Source organism: Periplaneta americana, chromosome 2 (genome assembly GCF_040183065.1).
Source record: "Periplaneta americana isolate PAMFEO1 chromosome 2, P.americana_PAMFEO1_priV1, whole genome shotgun sequence".
Taxonomy (NCBI): domain Eukaryota; kingdom Metazoa; phylum Arthropoda; class Insecta; order Blattodea; family Blattidae; genus Periplaneta; species Periplaneta americana.
Genome location: NC_091118.1, coordinates 64,712,577 through 64,729,003, shown reverse-complemented (window position 1 = coordinate 64,729,003; position 16,427 = coordinate 64,712,577). Strand labels below are relative to the sequence as shown.

At 35.4% G+C, this 16,427-nt stretch overlaps 1 protein-coding gene across 1 annotated transcript; it reads left to right on the top strand.

Moving 5' to 3' along the window:
• The first annotated feature begins 209 nt into the window (after positions 1 to 209).
• On the top strand, positions 210 to 15,936 carry mRpL45 (mitochondrial ribosomal protein L45). Its single transcript, XM_069817895.1, has 6 exons — positions 210 to 393; positions 3,511 to 3,627; positions 5,196 to 5,405; positions 8,862 to 9,013; positions 11,033 to 11,081; positions 15,432 to 15,936. Exons 1-6 carry the CDS (start codon positions 355 to 357, stop codon positions 15,873 to 15,875), a joined length of 1,011 nt encoding a protein of 336 aa, XP_069673996.1. The 5' UTR covers positions 210 to 354; the 3' UTR covers positions 15,876 to 15,936.
• The last annotated feature ends 491 nt before the right edge of the window (positions 15,937 to 16,427 follow it).

Genomic DNA, 16,427 nt, shown 5'->3' with positions numbered 1-16,427 from the left:
ATATAAATTATAGTTTTAAAAATACTTTTCCACCAATAGTACATATTTTACAGAAAAGAAATTGAAAAGTGATGAATTACAGTGAACTTTTTATATAATTCCATAAGTCCACAGAAAAAATAATGAAATTTCGCAGAGGCCTACTATCGTTATGCTCTCTGCTGTTTTGAAGTATTGTAGTTCCAATTTCACCGCTAGATTGTAGTGCAGAAATAGTACGCTAATTCCTGATCCTGAATTTGTATAGGTTTGTGTATATATGTCGGAATGTATTCACAATGTTTTTGCGATGTATAATTAAATAATTGAATAAATACGATATACTGAGGCATTGTTGTGTAACAAATCAGAATAATGTCTTTGTCAACAGTAAGATATTTGAGATTTCTTCAGGTATACAGTCATGTTTCATAAAAGTTTTGTTTTATACTTGAGGTTATGGTCACCCATGTCTATCACATAAATTTGTGCTTTGTTAGTAGTTAACAATGGTAAATATCGACCAGTAGTTGAGACGAAAGTGCAGTAATGTTCCACATACTATAAAAGCAACGCTGGAATATCCATATAAAGTACAATCCACGTATACTATAAAACCGTCTAAAGATATTAATGTAATAATTCACTACGTTGAATGGGTATTATTTATAAGCGACACGCGTAATAGCTGTGCTAATTATGGAGAAGGCTTACGTACCTGTGTTGTCGAATTGGATAACATATTGGTATAAATATAATACTCCTACCCATATCAACTCATGCGTTCATGCATATAAAATGAACTACTAAATTGTAGTGTTCTTAAAAGCCGTAGAATGCGCTTTCATATGATTATGTGACGTCATTAATATTAAGATTCTTTCCCAATTATTAATAATCCAAATACGTTATTGTTCTCCCGTCATATACCTACTGTACTGTTTGATTACATATTTTTTTAATACCGATTATTTAATAATTAATTTTTTGTCATGGGATTTGATCGAGGGACCTTTCCCTTAAAGATCTTTGACGTATTAGCTGAGATACTCGTCACAGACTATTATTATAGATAAATTCTATACCGGTATATACAAACTTAGCGAACACTGGACTACGAATGTAAGTGATCAATACAAAGTTAATGGTAGATCATCTTTCGCGGGGATAACAGCATTTTTTAGGCAATACTTCATTCTTAGAGTCAACATAAAACGTTATGGTAATGGATATAAAAATATAACTGAAAATTTAAGAATAATATAAATAGACCTACTGATTTATATTATTTATTATAATACACTATCATTATTTCCCTTAACTATAATTTTAATGTACATTCATTGTTTCTGACCATAATATTGATAAAGCTGTAAGAGAACAGTAATTGTGAATTAAGTAGGCCTACTGTTTTGTCATCTTTAGGCTACTAGAGTATTTTAATGTTAAATTTTCGTTAAATATTGCCTAGTTCGAACTTTTTTTTTTAACTTCACTAATGTGTAAAATTTGTATTCTCAATGTAGCCTATAGTCACAGTCTAATATATACACTCACGAAGCTCAATACGTAGTAAATATGCATCCATAGATAGTTGCTAACCACTAGGATCGCTACTATCTCATTATAGACAATGCGAAATAGACCGGCACAGTCAATTGTTCCTAGCACCCTCACAACTCAAGCTTCGTGACTATATACTAGATTGTGGTATAGTTACGACAAGAGACCACATTTTCATGATTGTAAAATACACTTGTACTTTGACTTCATGCTTTGAAGAAAAATTATACCTATAGGCCTATATCATTCAAATCTCTTTTATTGAGCGCGTGTCTAAATCTCCTCTCACACTGCACGCATTGTTAGATCTCCGCAGCAGATAGAGACACATAAATAAAAGGTGAATGTAGAGTATCCAACACCCACTGAACGAATATTTCACTTTTATCACTGCCAATATTGCGCTATAATCGTATATGCAAGGTAGGCTATAACAAAAACCTATAAACTAACCAAACCTAACCTGTCAAAGAAGCAACAAGTTATACTAAATATGTGCAAAATTGGCCTATGTCTCGGTAGTGGGCGGGACATAAGTAACATTGACCAAATAAAATTTGCCTCAGGTACTAACTGTAGGAGCGTGAAGACTTATTTGGAATGTTGCATTAAGAAACAACAGCACATAATTATGGCCTAATTTTTTTTTTTTTACAATTATGCTACATTTACAATCTGTCTACAATAGACAATAAGTAAATATTATAAAAGAATATGACATGAGTGGAGATGTTATCCCATGACAACATTCCAAAAGAAACATAACAATGCTATGGCCTAATTGAGTTGCCATCCTCTGTGAAGTCCTTTCCTGTCACGTGACATACGAAGCAAGGTCATACATTCACAGCACTGTGCCAGCTGAATGAGCAATATCTACTCAAGTTCGGGAGTTACGCAATTTTTCAGTAATCTTTTATTCAAGCTTTAATTTCGCAATCATATAGTTACTATGCACAGTTAGATATTTGTCATATTTATCTTTTAGAGGTTTAACAATATACACAGTTTGAGGGAAAATGTTGACAAGAGTTCACTGACAGTTGTCTTATCAGTACAAAAGATTTGTATGAGATGTAGCTACATATAATTGGTTTTCTTCAAAGCAGTACAGTAACTTACTTATGTACTACTATTTTTTTGTTGTTACGGTACTCACACTTCTCTAACATTAGCCAGCATACAGTACAAATTTTCTTTGGGTACTCTACTCAAAAAATTGTTGTAATATTCAACTGTTCCAGTATTTTTGATTTCCTGTTTCTGTGAAGGATATTTTTACTTTCATATTTGCTTGGTTTATATTTTATGTATTTTAGGTCTATTAAAAGGATAGTATGACGTCCATCTAATTTCATTTAAAAAAATTTAATTTCAATATTTAATCATAAAATTCGTGCATATCTCAAATTCTTATGGTGTTCCAATACTTTTGGCAGTCCCTGTATGTATAATATTAAATGCCGATTTCGTGAATAGGAGATTGAGATTATAAATTGTTCTTATATGTAGAACTGTTATTATTAAATTTGTGAAAATTAATTACATTGTTTCTTAATAACTCTTGTAAATAAAGTGAAATGCCTTTGAGAAATCCATAATCAGAAGTTTACTGTACCAGTAATTGAAATCTTAATTAAGTCAGAAGTAAAAACGAAAATCAAGGAGAATTAAAAATTACATGTCATTAACCAGGCCCCTTCAAACCCCTGCAGTCGGTGCCAATACCACAAGCATAGCATATTTAATAAAGTTAAAAATCTTTTGATACAAAGACTGTTCGACCCCATGCAAGCTGCTATGTACACTCAATTCAGGAGATGAAGCCTGTCAAAAACGTTTGGGCTATAGTTATATTTGATACAAGCTGCTAATAAAAAACTATTTTCAAAATACCAGTAAAATATTAGGACTTTTATTTTTATTTATTTGGAACAGATGTATATCAACAGTTTTAATTGGTTTCAGTTTGTTCCTGTTGGTCGGTTGGCACCTTGTGTTGCGGCAAATGCAGTTCATTTGGAGTTGGTGAGGAGACATAGCAAACATTGGAATCCAAAGTTTAAATGGCTCCGGAAGAAGAAGGTATGAATAGGAGAATCAGTATTGGGTCAAATACACAGAGACACAAAGGTGAATTGAGATGCACCAATAGTTGTACAATCAGAACACTTGTCATCCCAGCATGTCCAAGTGAAATTTATGCTGATCAGTGGCACACCCATGGGGGAGGAGGGGAAATGGGCTCAAGCCACTCCCAAATAAAAAAAAGAGGAAGAGGGAAGGAAGAGAGAAAGAAGAAAGCTTTTTAATGTCTTGACGTGTCTGTATCTGTTACTGGGAAAGTGTGTGATCTTTGAGACATTTATTGTTAAATACAGTGATTTAGTTGGAAAAAAATATTTACAGGAGCTCACCTTATGAATTTAGTAATTGTTAAATGGACTTGTATTGGATATTAAGTTTGGCATCCTCATGTTTCCGATATGCATACATTTTTATTTTTTGGAACGGCGTTCTGATATGTTCTGGCCCAATTAAATCATTGGACCTGTATGTAAATAGCTTTTTTACAACATAACTTTTTTTAAAAAGAAAGTTCTAATTTTCGATAATGTTCTAAGTTCTAGTTCGGCTACTGTAATATTTCTGACTTCAATTTTAATGTTTTCCAATAGTTATTGCAATGTATGAAGATTTTTTTTTAGATTTTGTGATTTTGTTGGCACATGTTCAAGATCTGTACCATTTTCGTCTTGTTTTTCCGCTGTTTGCTTTTTATTTTATTTTACATTGAACTATTAGATTCATATTTTTGCACAATATCCTGAATTATAATTCTGAAAGGAGACAATTGGTCAAAAAATGTGTGAATAAATTCTATACACACACGATGATAATCTGATTTGTTTTTAAAATAGCATTTACACATAAAAATGCGTTGCTCTAGAGTCAAGTGTCTAACCATCTTCGAGAATGAATGAATGAATGTATACTGCCCTAAGATCTGAAGGGAACAGGTTCAGATATCAATTGTCAGGCAATGGGGAAAAGAGGAAGCGGAGTTAAGAATGGGTGCCGCCTACTGCAGTACTCATAGTAACCGAGACATAAAACACTGCATGAGCAGACAAGATTCATAAATAAATCCTTGTATATCGTCATTGTTCCTGCAATAACTCCTATATGCAAAATATAAAATTTTTCAATAGGAAGAAAAAACACATTCATTCATCCTATGGCAGCCGTACATAGGAGACTGTGAATTCTTACATTTTCGAAACAAAGAAATATACGTAATTACATATAGGAGATTTTATTATTTGCCGTATCACTATTTAAGTTACTTAATAGAGCAAAAATCTGAAAATCGATAAATATGTCACGTAGGAGTTATTGCAGGAACAATGACGATATGTATTTTTGTGTACTAACACCGTATACATATATCTTATTGCTCTAAGCTGCTATTGACAATATGCTACTGTTGGTTAGCACGTTTAAAAATAAACATCTTAAAAAAAAGTAAATAACTATTATTTTCCTTTATTGTGTTAGAACCATGAATGATATATAGTTCTGTGATAATTAAAAAAATACAGCAATTAGTTTGTAACTAACAGATGGAACTGTGATGATTGGTGTATTATCAGGTAATAAAAGTGGACCTACCAGATTTCGAAGACAAGAGAGATGCAGCAGATTTGACACAAGAAGAAGTCCGAGCCAAGATGAAAGAAAAGGGACTCCAACCTCCAAGACCCTGGATGGAACGTCCATTTTATATCAGTTGTACAGGCGGAATATTTGAACCTTATGTGCCACCAGAAGGAGATGGCAAGATCTCTCCCATAACAATGCATGTAAGTTGGTTGATTAGTTTTGAGTGCCTCCAGATACTGTCTTGGATGCTTCTAGTCTAGGGTTTCCATAATGGCTTTTTAAAAAACCGAGACATTTGAAAATTTTTATTTTAAAAGCCTTGGACATTTTGTAAAGTAAACGAGACATGTTAAAAATTAGTAAGAAAACCGAAAATAAATCACCACATGCTTCCTTTTAAATAAGACAGTACTAATATAAAAACACATATTATTAACATAAATTATACTTAAAAAATCAATATAAATCACAAACTTACACACTTAAAATTTAACTTAAAATATTGCTAACAAAAGGATGGGGAAAAAAGAAGCATCACTATAAATACTGCCAACATCATAATAGAAATTGATTAACAATGTTTTAGGAATTGGCCAACAGGAGTGCTAACTACATGGTTATATCACGATCTAAGTAAGAAGAAAGACACTCTTTCAGCTTTCCCAATAATGGTACTGCCTCATTGGACAAAGCATAACACACAGAGTGAAAACAAAAACAGACCACAAAAGAGAAATGTGTGGAACGAACAAGAAAGGGAAATTAAGTACATGAAGGATAAGAGCGTACATATAACAGACCTAAACATAATAAACAACCAGATTAGACGTTCAAACAAAAGTTCTTCCTCTTTAGGAACCAAAGTACAGGTGGTATTTTAAAATGGCAAGTGATCCTCTGATAGCAGTAAGGGAAACATCACGAATGAAGTCGTTGTTCAGCTGGAACTTCTTGCAGAAAGTGACAAAGAGGCGAGGTATTGTGCCCATAGCCCAACTACTTCAATAGAGGTGAGGTAATATTTCTCCAAATAGAATGGAACTGTGGGCTCATAAATTCTGCATTTTTCTGCGTGGACTTCAGTGGGCTGTTGTTCCTGTGCCTCGAACCTGATAGTCGGGTCAATAATGTAGGCAGATGTAGAGTCTGGTGGAAGCTTGAGGTGATGAAAGTACTAGGAACAATAGACTGTGCCATTACTATTTCGCATTGTCTGTGATGAGGTGATAGTAGCGATCCTAGTGGTTAACAACTATGTACGGATTTATATTCCCTACGCATTGAGCTTCGTGACTGTATATACTAGACTGTGGTTATATTTAAAAACATAATAACATCTGTAATCCACTATTATATTTCAGGAAGTCATTTAAAAAGCAGGACAGTTGGAATAAATTCGGGACATTTTACCAAAAATCAGGACTGTTCTGGGAAAATGGGATAAATGGGAACTGTATCTTGCAGTGGCCAAATTGAAATTGTGAGATGGGAACATGTATAAGACGAAATTCATTGTCCTTGATGGTCAAGATAATATTAACTGAAATCTGTTTAGATTAGATTGAAAGAGAATTGATCATTAGCCATTAGCGCTTCATTCATTCCTCGACTATTATGTCATTCCCTAACTATCTCTCAATCAGCTTTGTTTGATGACCTGTTATAAAGTTGTGAAAGACAAAGAATTAACAGTTGATCTCAAGTATATAATGGTGCAGAGAGCATAGTGAGAAGAAAAGAAATATATCATAAAAAATCCATTCCTACAATTGAAAACTTCACGCAGGATTACACAGAAGTGAAGTTCTTGCGTAAAATAATAATAATAACAATAATAATAATAATAATAATAATAATAATACGGAGTTCCTAAGGAAGTTGGTCATAACTACTAAAGTTGCTAATTTATTTTTTAGATGTAATTTTGCAAATCTGTCTTGAATTAAATATAAATATTCATTTATGGCCGTGTGCACCATTCTCGATCATCTACCCCGTTTATTAGCAATCACGGAAACATGGTTAATTCTTGACAGTGATCAAGTTACAGATGCGGTGCACCGACATTTTCCCTCGATCAACTCAGTACCGTCAGCTGACGGTACACTCGCTTGAGAAGAATCATCTGAGCGCTAGGTTACCGCGTATAAAACAGTGAACGAACGCACTCTGTCAATTATTGCTTCGTTTTTGTTTGTCGGACTGTTTCAAACATCCTCGCTGTTTTCAAATAACAAGTTTCAATAATCATGGAAGAAAAAAAGAAAAGAGCACCGAACTTCTCACAGTTCGCAGTGGGAATTCCTTTAGAACTCGTCAGCAATTATGCATCCATATTACAGAATAGAAGTACTGACGAAAGTTCTCTAAGAGAAAAGCAGGCTACCTGGTTGGATTTAACCTCACAATTCACATGAGTTATACGTGTTTACATAATTCCACATAATTTGTAATGTAATTTATACAGTGGTTATTTCACATTATTGATAATAATTGGGAAAATTTCAGTATACGGATACCTCACCGACAATTATCTTGAAATAGGCTACTAAAAAGAGCAGATTTGTATGTGTTTGTCGAATGCTCATCATCTTGCTTACGAAAAGACACATTTCAGTGCCAATAATTTATTTGGGAAAATTTCAGTATACGGATACCTCGCTAACAATTATTTTAAAATTACAAAAAAAAAAAAAAAAAAAAAAAATTCGTCTATGTATGTCGAATACGCATCATCATGCATACGAAAAGGAAGTTTTTAGTGCCAATTTATTTTGTGTGCACAAGGTTGGAATTTTGGAGTAAAAGGGAAAGGAAAGTATCCTTGTTCTGAAATTTATCCATTTATTTTGTGTTCACAAGGATGGAATTTTGGAGTAAGAGGGAAAGGAAGGTATCTGTGTAATTTCTCTTAATTCAAGCGTAAATAGCCTAATTGTCCAAAACGTCATGTAGGTCTTAATAGTTTCAAACGGCAAATCTATACCTAATAAGTGATAATCTCGCATTTTACAAAATGATCATTTAGTTTTGCTATAATATTACCGGCATAGAATAACTACTTTATTATTATGTTAACAAAATTGGACAATTAGGCCTAAATAAAATTTTGTCCTCAAGTAAAGTCCCGATCTTCCAAAGCAGAAACATATATAAAACATAAGTCTAGTTTGAGAAAAAAGAACATTTTTATTATTCATCTACAAACTTACTCTTTCTACAATAACACCAATTCTGTTATTTCTGCAGTGATTTGAGTGTTCAAGATACATCATTTCATCTTCAATTCCATCAAGTACATCAAATCGTGCCGCCATTTTGGTTTTCTCGACTTGACCATGTTCAATTCAAGATAATCGGTCCCACACCCATGATCAAATTTGATCATCATCAACTCGCTTGTTTAACTTTAATCGAGATTGATACTCCGCAAATTGGCGTTGAAGATGGTCAAGTGCCAACTTAACCATTGTCAAATTTTAATCGAGAATGGTGCACACGGGCATTAGAATTGATTAGGAGGCTGATTATTAAACCCTGGTTGGGACGGCTATCAACTATCTATCCAACTGCCACTTTGGGGCAACAGTCTATTGTTTTTGGAATAAACACAGGCATTACATTTAAAAATCATGAACAAACTTATCTTCTTTTAGGGTGCCAAACAAAAAGTGGAATTCTTGGAAAAGAAAAGTAAATCCATGTTGGCTGTCCGCAAGATTCGCAGCTTTGAGGAGGATTTTGATGCTCGTGAATTTGTCCAAGAAGCACAGGACATATACATCAAAGCTCATGACTTGATGGCCAGGTAAGAAAGTGCTCAAATGCCACTTACTTACTTACTTACTTACAAATGGCTTTTAAGGAACCCGAAGGTTCATTGCCGCCCTCACATAAGCCCGCCATCGGTCCCTATCCTGTGCAAGATTAATCCAGTCTCTATCATCATATCCCACCTCCCTCAAATCCATTTTAATATTATCTTCCCATCTACGTCTTGGCCTTCCTAAAGGTCTTTTTCCCTCCGGTCTCCCAACTAACATTCTATATGCATTTCTGGATTCGCCCATACGTGCTACATGCCCTGCCCATCTCAAACGTCTGGATTTAATGTTCCTAATTATGTCAGGTGAAGAATACAATGCGTGCAGTTCTGCGTTGTGTAACTTTCTCCATTCTCCTGTAACTTCATCCCGCTTAGCCCCAAATATTTTCCTAAGCACCTTATTCTCAAACACCCTTAACCTATGTTCCTCTCTCAGAGTGAGAGCCCAAGTTTCACAACCATACAGAACAACCGGTAATATAACTGTTTTATAAATTCTAACTTTCAGATTTTTGGACAGCAGACTGGATGATAAGAGCTTCTCAACCGAATAATAACACGCATTTCCCATATTTATTCTGCGTTTAATTTCCTCTCGAGTGTCATTTATATTTGTTACTGTTGCTCCAAGATATTTGAATTTTTCCGCCTCTTTGAAGAATAAATCTCCAATTTTTATTTCCATTTCGTACAATATTCTGGTTACGAGACATAATCATATACTTTGTCTTTTCGGGATTTACTTCGAAACCGATCGCTTTACTTGCTTCAAGTAAAATTTCTGTGTTATCCCTAATCGTTTGTGTATTTTCTCCTAACATATTCACGTCATCCGCATAGACAAGAAGCTGATGTAACCCGTTCAATTCCAAACCCTGCCTGTTATCCTGAACTTTCCTAATGGCATATTCTAAAGCGAAGTTAAAAAGTAAAGGTGATAGTGCATCTCCCTGCTTTAGCCCGCAGTGAATTGGAAAAGCATCAGATAGAAACTGACCTATACGGACTCTGCTGGATGTTTCACTGAGACACATTTTAATTAATCGAACTAGTTTCTTGGGAATACCAAATTCAATAAGAATATCATATAATACTTCCCTCTTAACCGAGTCATATGCCTTTTTGAAGTCTATGAATAACTGATGTACTGTACCCTTATACTCCCATTTTTTCTCCATTATCTGTCGAATACAAAAAATCTGATCAATAGTCGATCTATTACACCGAAAACCGCACTGATGATCCCCAATAATTTCATCTACGTACGAAGTTAATCTTCTCAAAAGGATACTGGACAAAATTTTGTACGACGTCAACAAAAGTGATATTCCTCGAAAGTTACCACAGTTGGTTTTGTCCCCCTTTTTAAAAATGGGTACAATTATGGACTCCTTCCATTGTTCTGGTACAATTTTCTTTTCCCAAATAGCAAGTACAAGTTTATAAATTTCGCTATATAATGCACTTCCACCCTCTTGTATTAATTCTGCTGGAATTTGATCGATACCTGGAGACTTGTACTTTTTCAGATTTTCTATCGCAATTTCGACTTCTGAAAGCGTGGGTTCGGGTATAAATGGCTCAGCAGTTTGTATTTCAATTTCGTCCCGATCATTTCTATTTGGCCTATGTACATTTAGTAGTTGCGCAAAATAGTTTTTCCATCTGTTTAGGATTGATGGAGAGTCTGCAAGCAAGTCACCATTCTCATCCTTGATCATGTTTACCCTTGGCTGATATCCGTTCTTAAATTCCTTTCTACCCTTATATAAATCTCGAATGTTTTTATTCTTACTATTTGTTTCTACCTCATTCAGTTTTTTCTTCAAGTAACCTCTCTTTTTATTCCTAAGTGTACGACTTGCTTCCAGTCTTTCATTGAAATAATTATCTGTCTTCTCCTCAATTGGATCCTGTAAGAATTTCAAGCTCAAATGCCACACATTATGAAATTCTGATTGCTTCTTTCACATAAAGTGACTTGTTCTCTTTCTTTTCCAGCAAAGACGAAAACAAAATTCAAGAATATGTAACAGAAAGAGCATATCCAGTGAGTACTAAAATATTTACACTTTCTTCTGTGTAGGCTGTTCAATAATAAAGGAGCGTGATTTTTTTATTTGCACAGTTTTTTAATTCAAAATTTAATTTAATTCAAGTTTTGTGTTATATTATTAGTATATGAGCTGTTCAGAGTAAAAGTGGTGTAAGTCAGAATTGGGTAATGAGTTTTGAAGCAAAAATCATGTAAAATACAGTGCAAGGTAGCAATTAATATGTCCTTCTTGCTATCCACTGACTACTAATAGTTTAAATAAATTTAATATTAATTGCTACTTTGCACTGTATTTTACAAAATGTTTACTTTAACCCTCAGTACCCATTTTTGACTTACACCACTTCTGCTCTGAACAGCTCATAATGCCTCATCTATTACATACTAATGATATAATTCAGATTATTTCCGGTTTTACTTAAATCGGTAATTTTTTAAAATTAAACTACATGAACATGATTTGTCTTTTTTTGTTCACTAGTATCATTGTAATTATAAAGTAGGGATGGCACATGTGCATCTTTGTGCAGCACTGAACACAAAGTGTGCACTTAAGTGTGTGACATTACCACAGGCAACTGTTAATGTACCTATGAGTATAGTTGATTTACAATATTAAAATAATTGATGTTAAAAGTTGGCTTCCACAAATGACCATTCCGGTTTCGAACACATGTAACTTACATTTAATGAAACTCCCTGAAGGAGATGGCAGAGCTAGTCATCGAAAGCTTGGAAGCAACAATCCAATTCACCTGGCTGAGAACCCAAGAAAAGTTATTCCATATCAAACTCTGGGAAAGCCTCAAGTCCTACAAAACTCTGATACTTAAAATTCGTATTGATAGAAAGAGGAACTCAGAAAGTTTTGTTTTAGTATATCACATGTTCTAAGACTGCTGAGTAATAACATTTATTGTCCACATCTATGGAGTAACGACTAGCGCGTCTGGCCGTGAAACCAGGTGGCCCGAGTTCGATTCCCAGTCGGGGCAAGTTACCTGCTCGAGGTTTTTTCCGGGGTTTTTCCCTCAACCCAATATGACCAAATGCTGGGTAACTTTCGGTGCTGGACTCCGGACTCATTTTACCGGCATTATCACCTTCATCTCATTCAGATGCTAAATAACCTAAGATGTTGATAAAGTGTCGTAAAATAACCGACTAAAATAAAAAATTTATTCATTGTTGAGACGAAATGGCTGCTATGGAGGACAGGAAAGCTTTTTGTGTTCTTGATTTTCATGTTAACCACTCAGTTATTAGTATCCAATGACATTTCCGAATAAGGATTGGTGCAGAACTATCCAGTGGGCCTACAATTCGCAAGTGGTACTCCTATTTTAAGGCAAGGAGATGTATTTGTAGCAGGAAATCAACCAGACGCCCACCAGTAAGCAAGAAAACAGTTCAGTGTGTCCGTGAAAGTTTCTCACATAGTCCGAGAAAATCTACCATCAAAGCCAGCAGGGAGCTGCAAATACTGAAGTCGACTGTGTGGGAGATCCTAAAACCAGAGGACGAAGTGCTGCGACTTTCTTTCTGTGTTCCACTCTATGTACCTAATTTCAATTGCCTGTAAGAAGTTAGAGGTTAAAGATATAATGAAACAGACAGTGTCATCTGAAAGAAAACTAAGTTTTGTAATGTTTTCAACTGCAACTCTTGTTAATCTCGCCTGAGTGACTTACAGGGCCTCCTTTCAAATGCTGCTCAAACGTTTTCCACCGTCATTTCCAACACTTTACGGATGCCACCATGCGTCTTTAACACACTTCCAGTAGCAGAAATGTGTCATGTCATTCTTTTAGGATATTATTGTGATGTACCGAAGTACATATGCAGGAATTCTGCATTACCGTATGATGAAGGATGGATGGAGCGGAGAAAAATTCTCTCTGGCACCGGGACTCGAACCCAGGTTTTCAGCTCTACATGCTGACGCTTTATTCACTAAGCCACACCGGATTCCAGTTCCGATGCCGGATTGACTCCCAGTTTAAGCTCCACCTCTTAGTTTCCCTTTAGTGGCCAACCTTCTCACAGATGTGTGACAGTGGCAGAATGTCCAACACACTATGTGCAGAGGTGCACTCATTACGAGTGACTAAGTGGCCAGGATCTGACGGAATGAGCACTGTCTTAAATCACTAAGTGATTATTTACGCATATCATATTATTATGATGTACCGAAGTATGTATGTTTTTTCCATGGAGGAATTCTGCATTACCATATGATGAAGGATGGATGAAGCAGCGCACATCTGTGATACAGTGCATGGAAGTTGGCCACTAAAGGGAAACTAAGAGGTGGAATTTAAACCGAGAGGATTCAATCCGGCATCGGAACTGGAATCTGGTGTAGCTTAGTGGATAAAGCATCAGCATGTAGAGCTGAAAACCTGGGTTCAAATCCTGGTGCCGGAGAGAATTTTTCTCCACTCCATCCATCCTTCTTTCCTTTAGGAGTTGGTGCATCTAGGTTAAACACTGGGCTAAATGTGCTTTGTACACTAGAAATGGGTTTTAACACAGTAAATCAGAGCACTATCTGCGAACTTTCCTGCTGCAATGCCACTACTGACACGGAAGCTCATGACTTTTAACTTTTTACAGGCAATTGAAATTAGGTTCATCCGAGCGGAACACTATGTATACTCTTCTGTCTTCCATAGCAGCCATTTCGTCTCAACAATAAACAAATGCTTTTACGCAGTAGTCTTACCACAAGTGATGTACCGATACTAAATAAAATGTTGAGTTTTTCTTTCTGTCGGTATGAATTTTAAGTACCATAATTGAGTATTATTAAACATAAGTTACATATGTTCGAAACCGGAAAGCTCATTTGTGGGAGCCCTGTATTTAGCCTTTCCAATTATTGTACCTAATCAGTTAACAATTAATGTTAAAAAGACGTACCGTCATTTCCCATAATTATGGTCCTGGAACACAACTATGATCCACGATACAACCATTCAAATTTTGTACTCCATAACATAGTACCTAATTTATCTATATTTTTGCTGTACTGTAGTTTGAAGTCAAGTCACTGCAGCTATCTATGGACGGTCTATGTTACTTCTACAATGTTCTTTGAATGGTTGTATTGTGGACCAAAGTTATGTTCCAGGACCATAGTTACGGGAAATGATGGTACCTTTTTATAAAGCACCGTATTTTTTGGTGTGTAAAACGTACTTCTATAACTATTAATGGAGAAAAATTCGTTCCAGCATTGGGAATCGAATCCAGGAGCGCCAGAACGAATTTTTCTCCATTAATAGCATTTACGTGATCACTGCACAAAGTCATGGAATAAACAATATTAATAGAGAGCGACAAAGTTCTCAAATAAGAGTATATTCCTTATACAAGATATACCCCAAAATTTAAAACATTTTTCCTGGAAAAAAACTAAAAATTAAAAATAACAATAATAATAATATTACAGCGATGTACTGAAGTACATATTGTTGTTCCTGCAATAACTCCTATGTGACATATTTATCGATTTTCAGATTTTTGCTCTATTAAATAACTTAAATAGAGATACAGCAAATAATAATATCTCCTATATGTAATTCTATTTCTTTCTTTCGAAAATGTAAGAATTCACAATCTCCTATGCACTACTGCCATAGATGAATAAATGTGTTTTCTCTTCTTACTGAAAAATTTCATATTTTGCTCATAGGAGTTATTGCAGGAACAACGACGATATATTTCCATGCAGGAATTCTGCATTATCATATGATGAAGAATCCGTGGAGTGGAGAAAAATTCTCTCTGGCACCGGGATTCGAACCCGGGTTCTCAGCTCTACGTGCTGACGCTCTATCCACTAAGCCACATCGGATTCCAATTCTAATGCTGGATTGAATCTTCCCATCATATGATAACGCAAAATTCCTGCATGAAAATATCATATGTACCTTCAGTACATCGCTATAATGTATGCGTATATAACTACTTAGTGATTTAAGATGGCACTCATTCTGTCGGATCCCAGCCACCTAGTCACTTGTAATGAGTGCACCTCTGCATATTAGTGTGTTGGACATTGTGCCACTGTCACACATCTGTGACACAGTGCATGAGGGTTGGCCACTAAAGGGAAACTACGAGGTGGAGCTTAAACTGAGAGGATTCAATCCAGCATCGGAATTGGAATCCGATGTGGCTTAATGGATAGAGCATCAGCACGTAGAACTAAAAACCCAGGTTCGAATCCCAGTGCTGGAGAGAATTTTTCTCTGCTCCATGGATCCTTCATCAAATAATAATAATAATGTTTCGGAACTGCATATTTATGTTTAAAATTGATTTTGCTTCTTATTGCAGGAAATAAGGCATAACACCATAGATAAAACAATCCGTTGGAAGTTCATTAAATCGCTGGAGCCCCCCCGACTAGTGCATGCACGTTGCACTGATCTTATCACTAAGGACAATATCTTTGGGCAGGTGACAGTCAGATTTCATACTCAGCAAGTTCTAGCAATTTACGACCGATTTGGACGCCTCATGCATGGCAGTGAGATACTGGCGAAAGATGTCTTGGAGTACGTGGTATTCGAGAAACACTTGTCTAACGAGTATGGACTGTGGCGCCTACACGAGAAGATTGTGCCAGACTGGATGCCTCCAAAGGAGCCGGTCACAAAGACTTACAGAGTGGAACCAGTCAAAGAAACAAAAGAAACTAAAGAAGTCACAGAATTACAAAAAACTCCAAGTGAACCAGAGGTTACCGGTACACAAGGGCAGCAGTTTGCATCTGCTTAACTCAGCTGGGAATTTAAATTTAGAAATATTTGTAATGAAATAATAAAGATTTAAATCGTAACTGTAATTGTTTATTTAACATTCCTTTCAAACCAAAGAAGGTATTCACCACAGTCTAATACATATAATCGCGCAACTCATATGTATAAAATATGCCAACATTTGACAGCTGGCGCGACAGTAGTGCTCTAGCAGCAGGCAAGTTAAAAGTGTGCAGACTACATATGATAACGTATCAGAAAACGGGTTTTGCGTAATTTATTTTATATTTTTATGCTGTACAGTAAGTGTATATGGTTCTTATTAATTTTACTTTAGAATCCTAGAAGAATTTCACATGCAGTTAATCTACAAGTTTCAGAAGCTGGGAATAAATGTAAGTTAATCGGTGATCATGCATCATCAGTGCGATTTTAGGCATAAAAGATCGACTATTGATCAGACTTTTTGTATTCTACAGATATTGGAGGAAAAAATGGGAGTATAAGAGTACAGTATATCAATTATTCATAGATTTTAAAAACGCATATATGACTCAGTTAAGAGAGAAGT

What these genes read in the sequence shown, in the direction of transcription:
- mRpL45 (XM_069817895.1), top strand. Translation starts at nt 355, where the DNA reads ATGTCTTTGTCAACAGTAAGATATTTGAGATTTCTTCAG. An exon ending in TCTCTCCCATAACAATGCAT is followed by an intron (nt 5,406 to 8,861) that starts GTAAGTTGGTTG and finishes ATCTTCTTTTAG; the next exon opens with GGTGCCAAACAAAAAGTGGA. An exon ending in GCTCATGACTTGATGGCCAG is followed by an intron (nt 9,014 to 11,032) that starts GTAAGAAAGTGC and finishes TTTCTTTTCCAG; the next exon opens with CAAAGACGAAAACAAAATTC.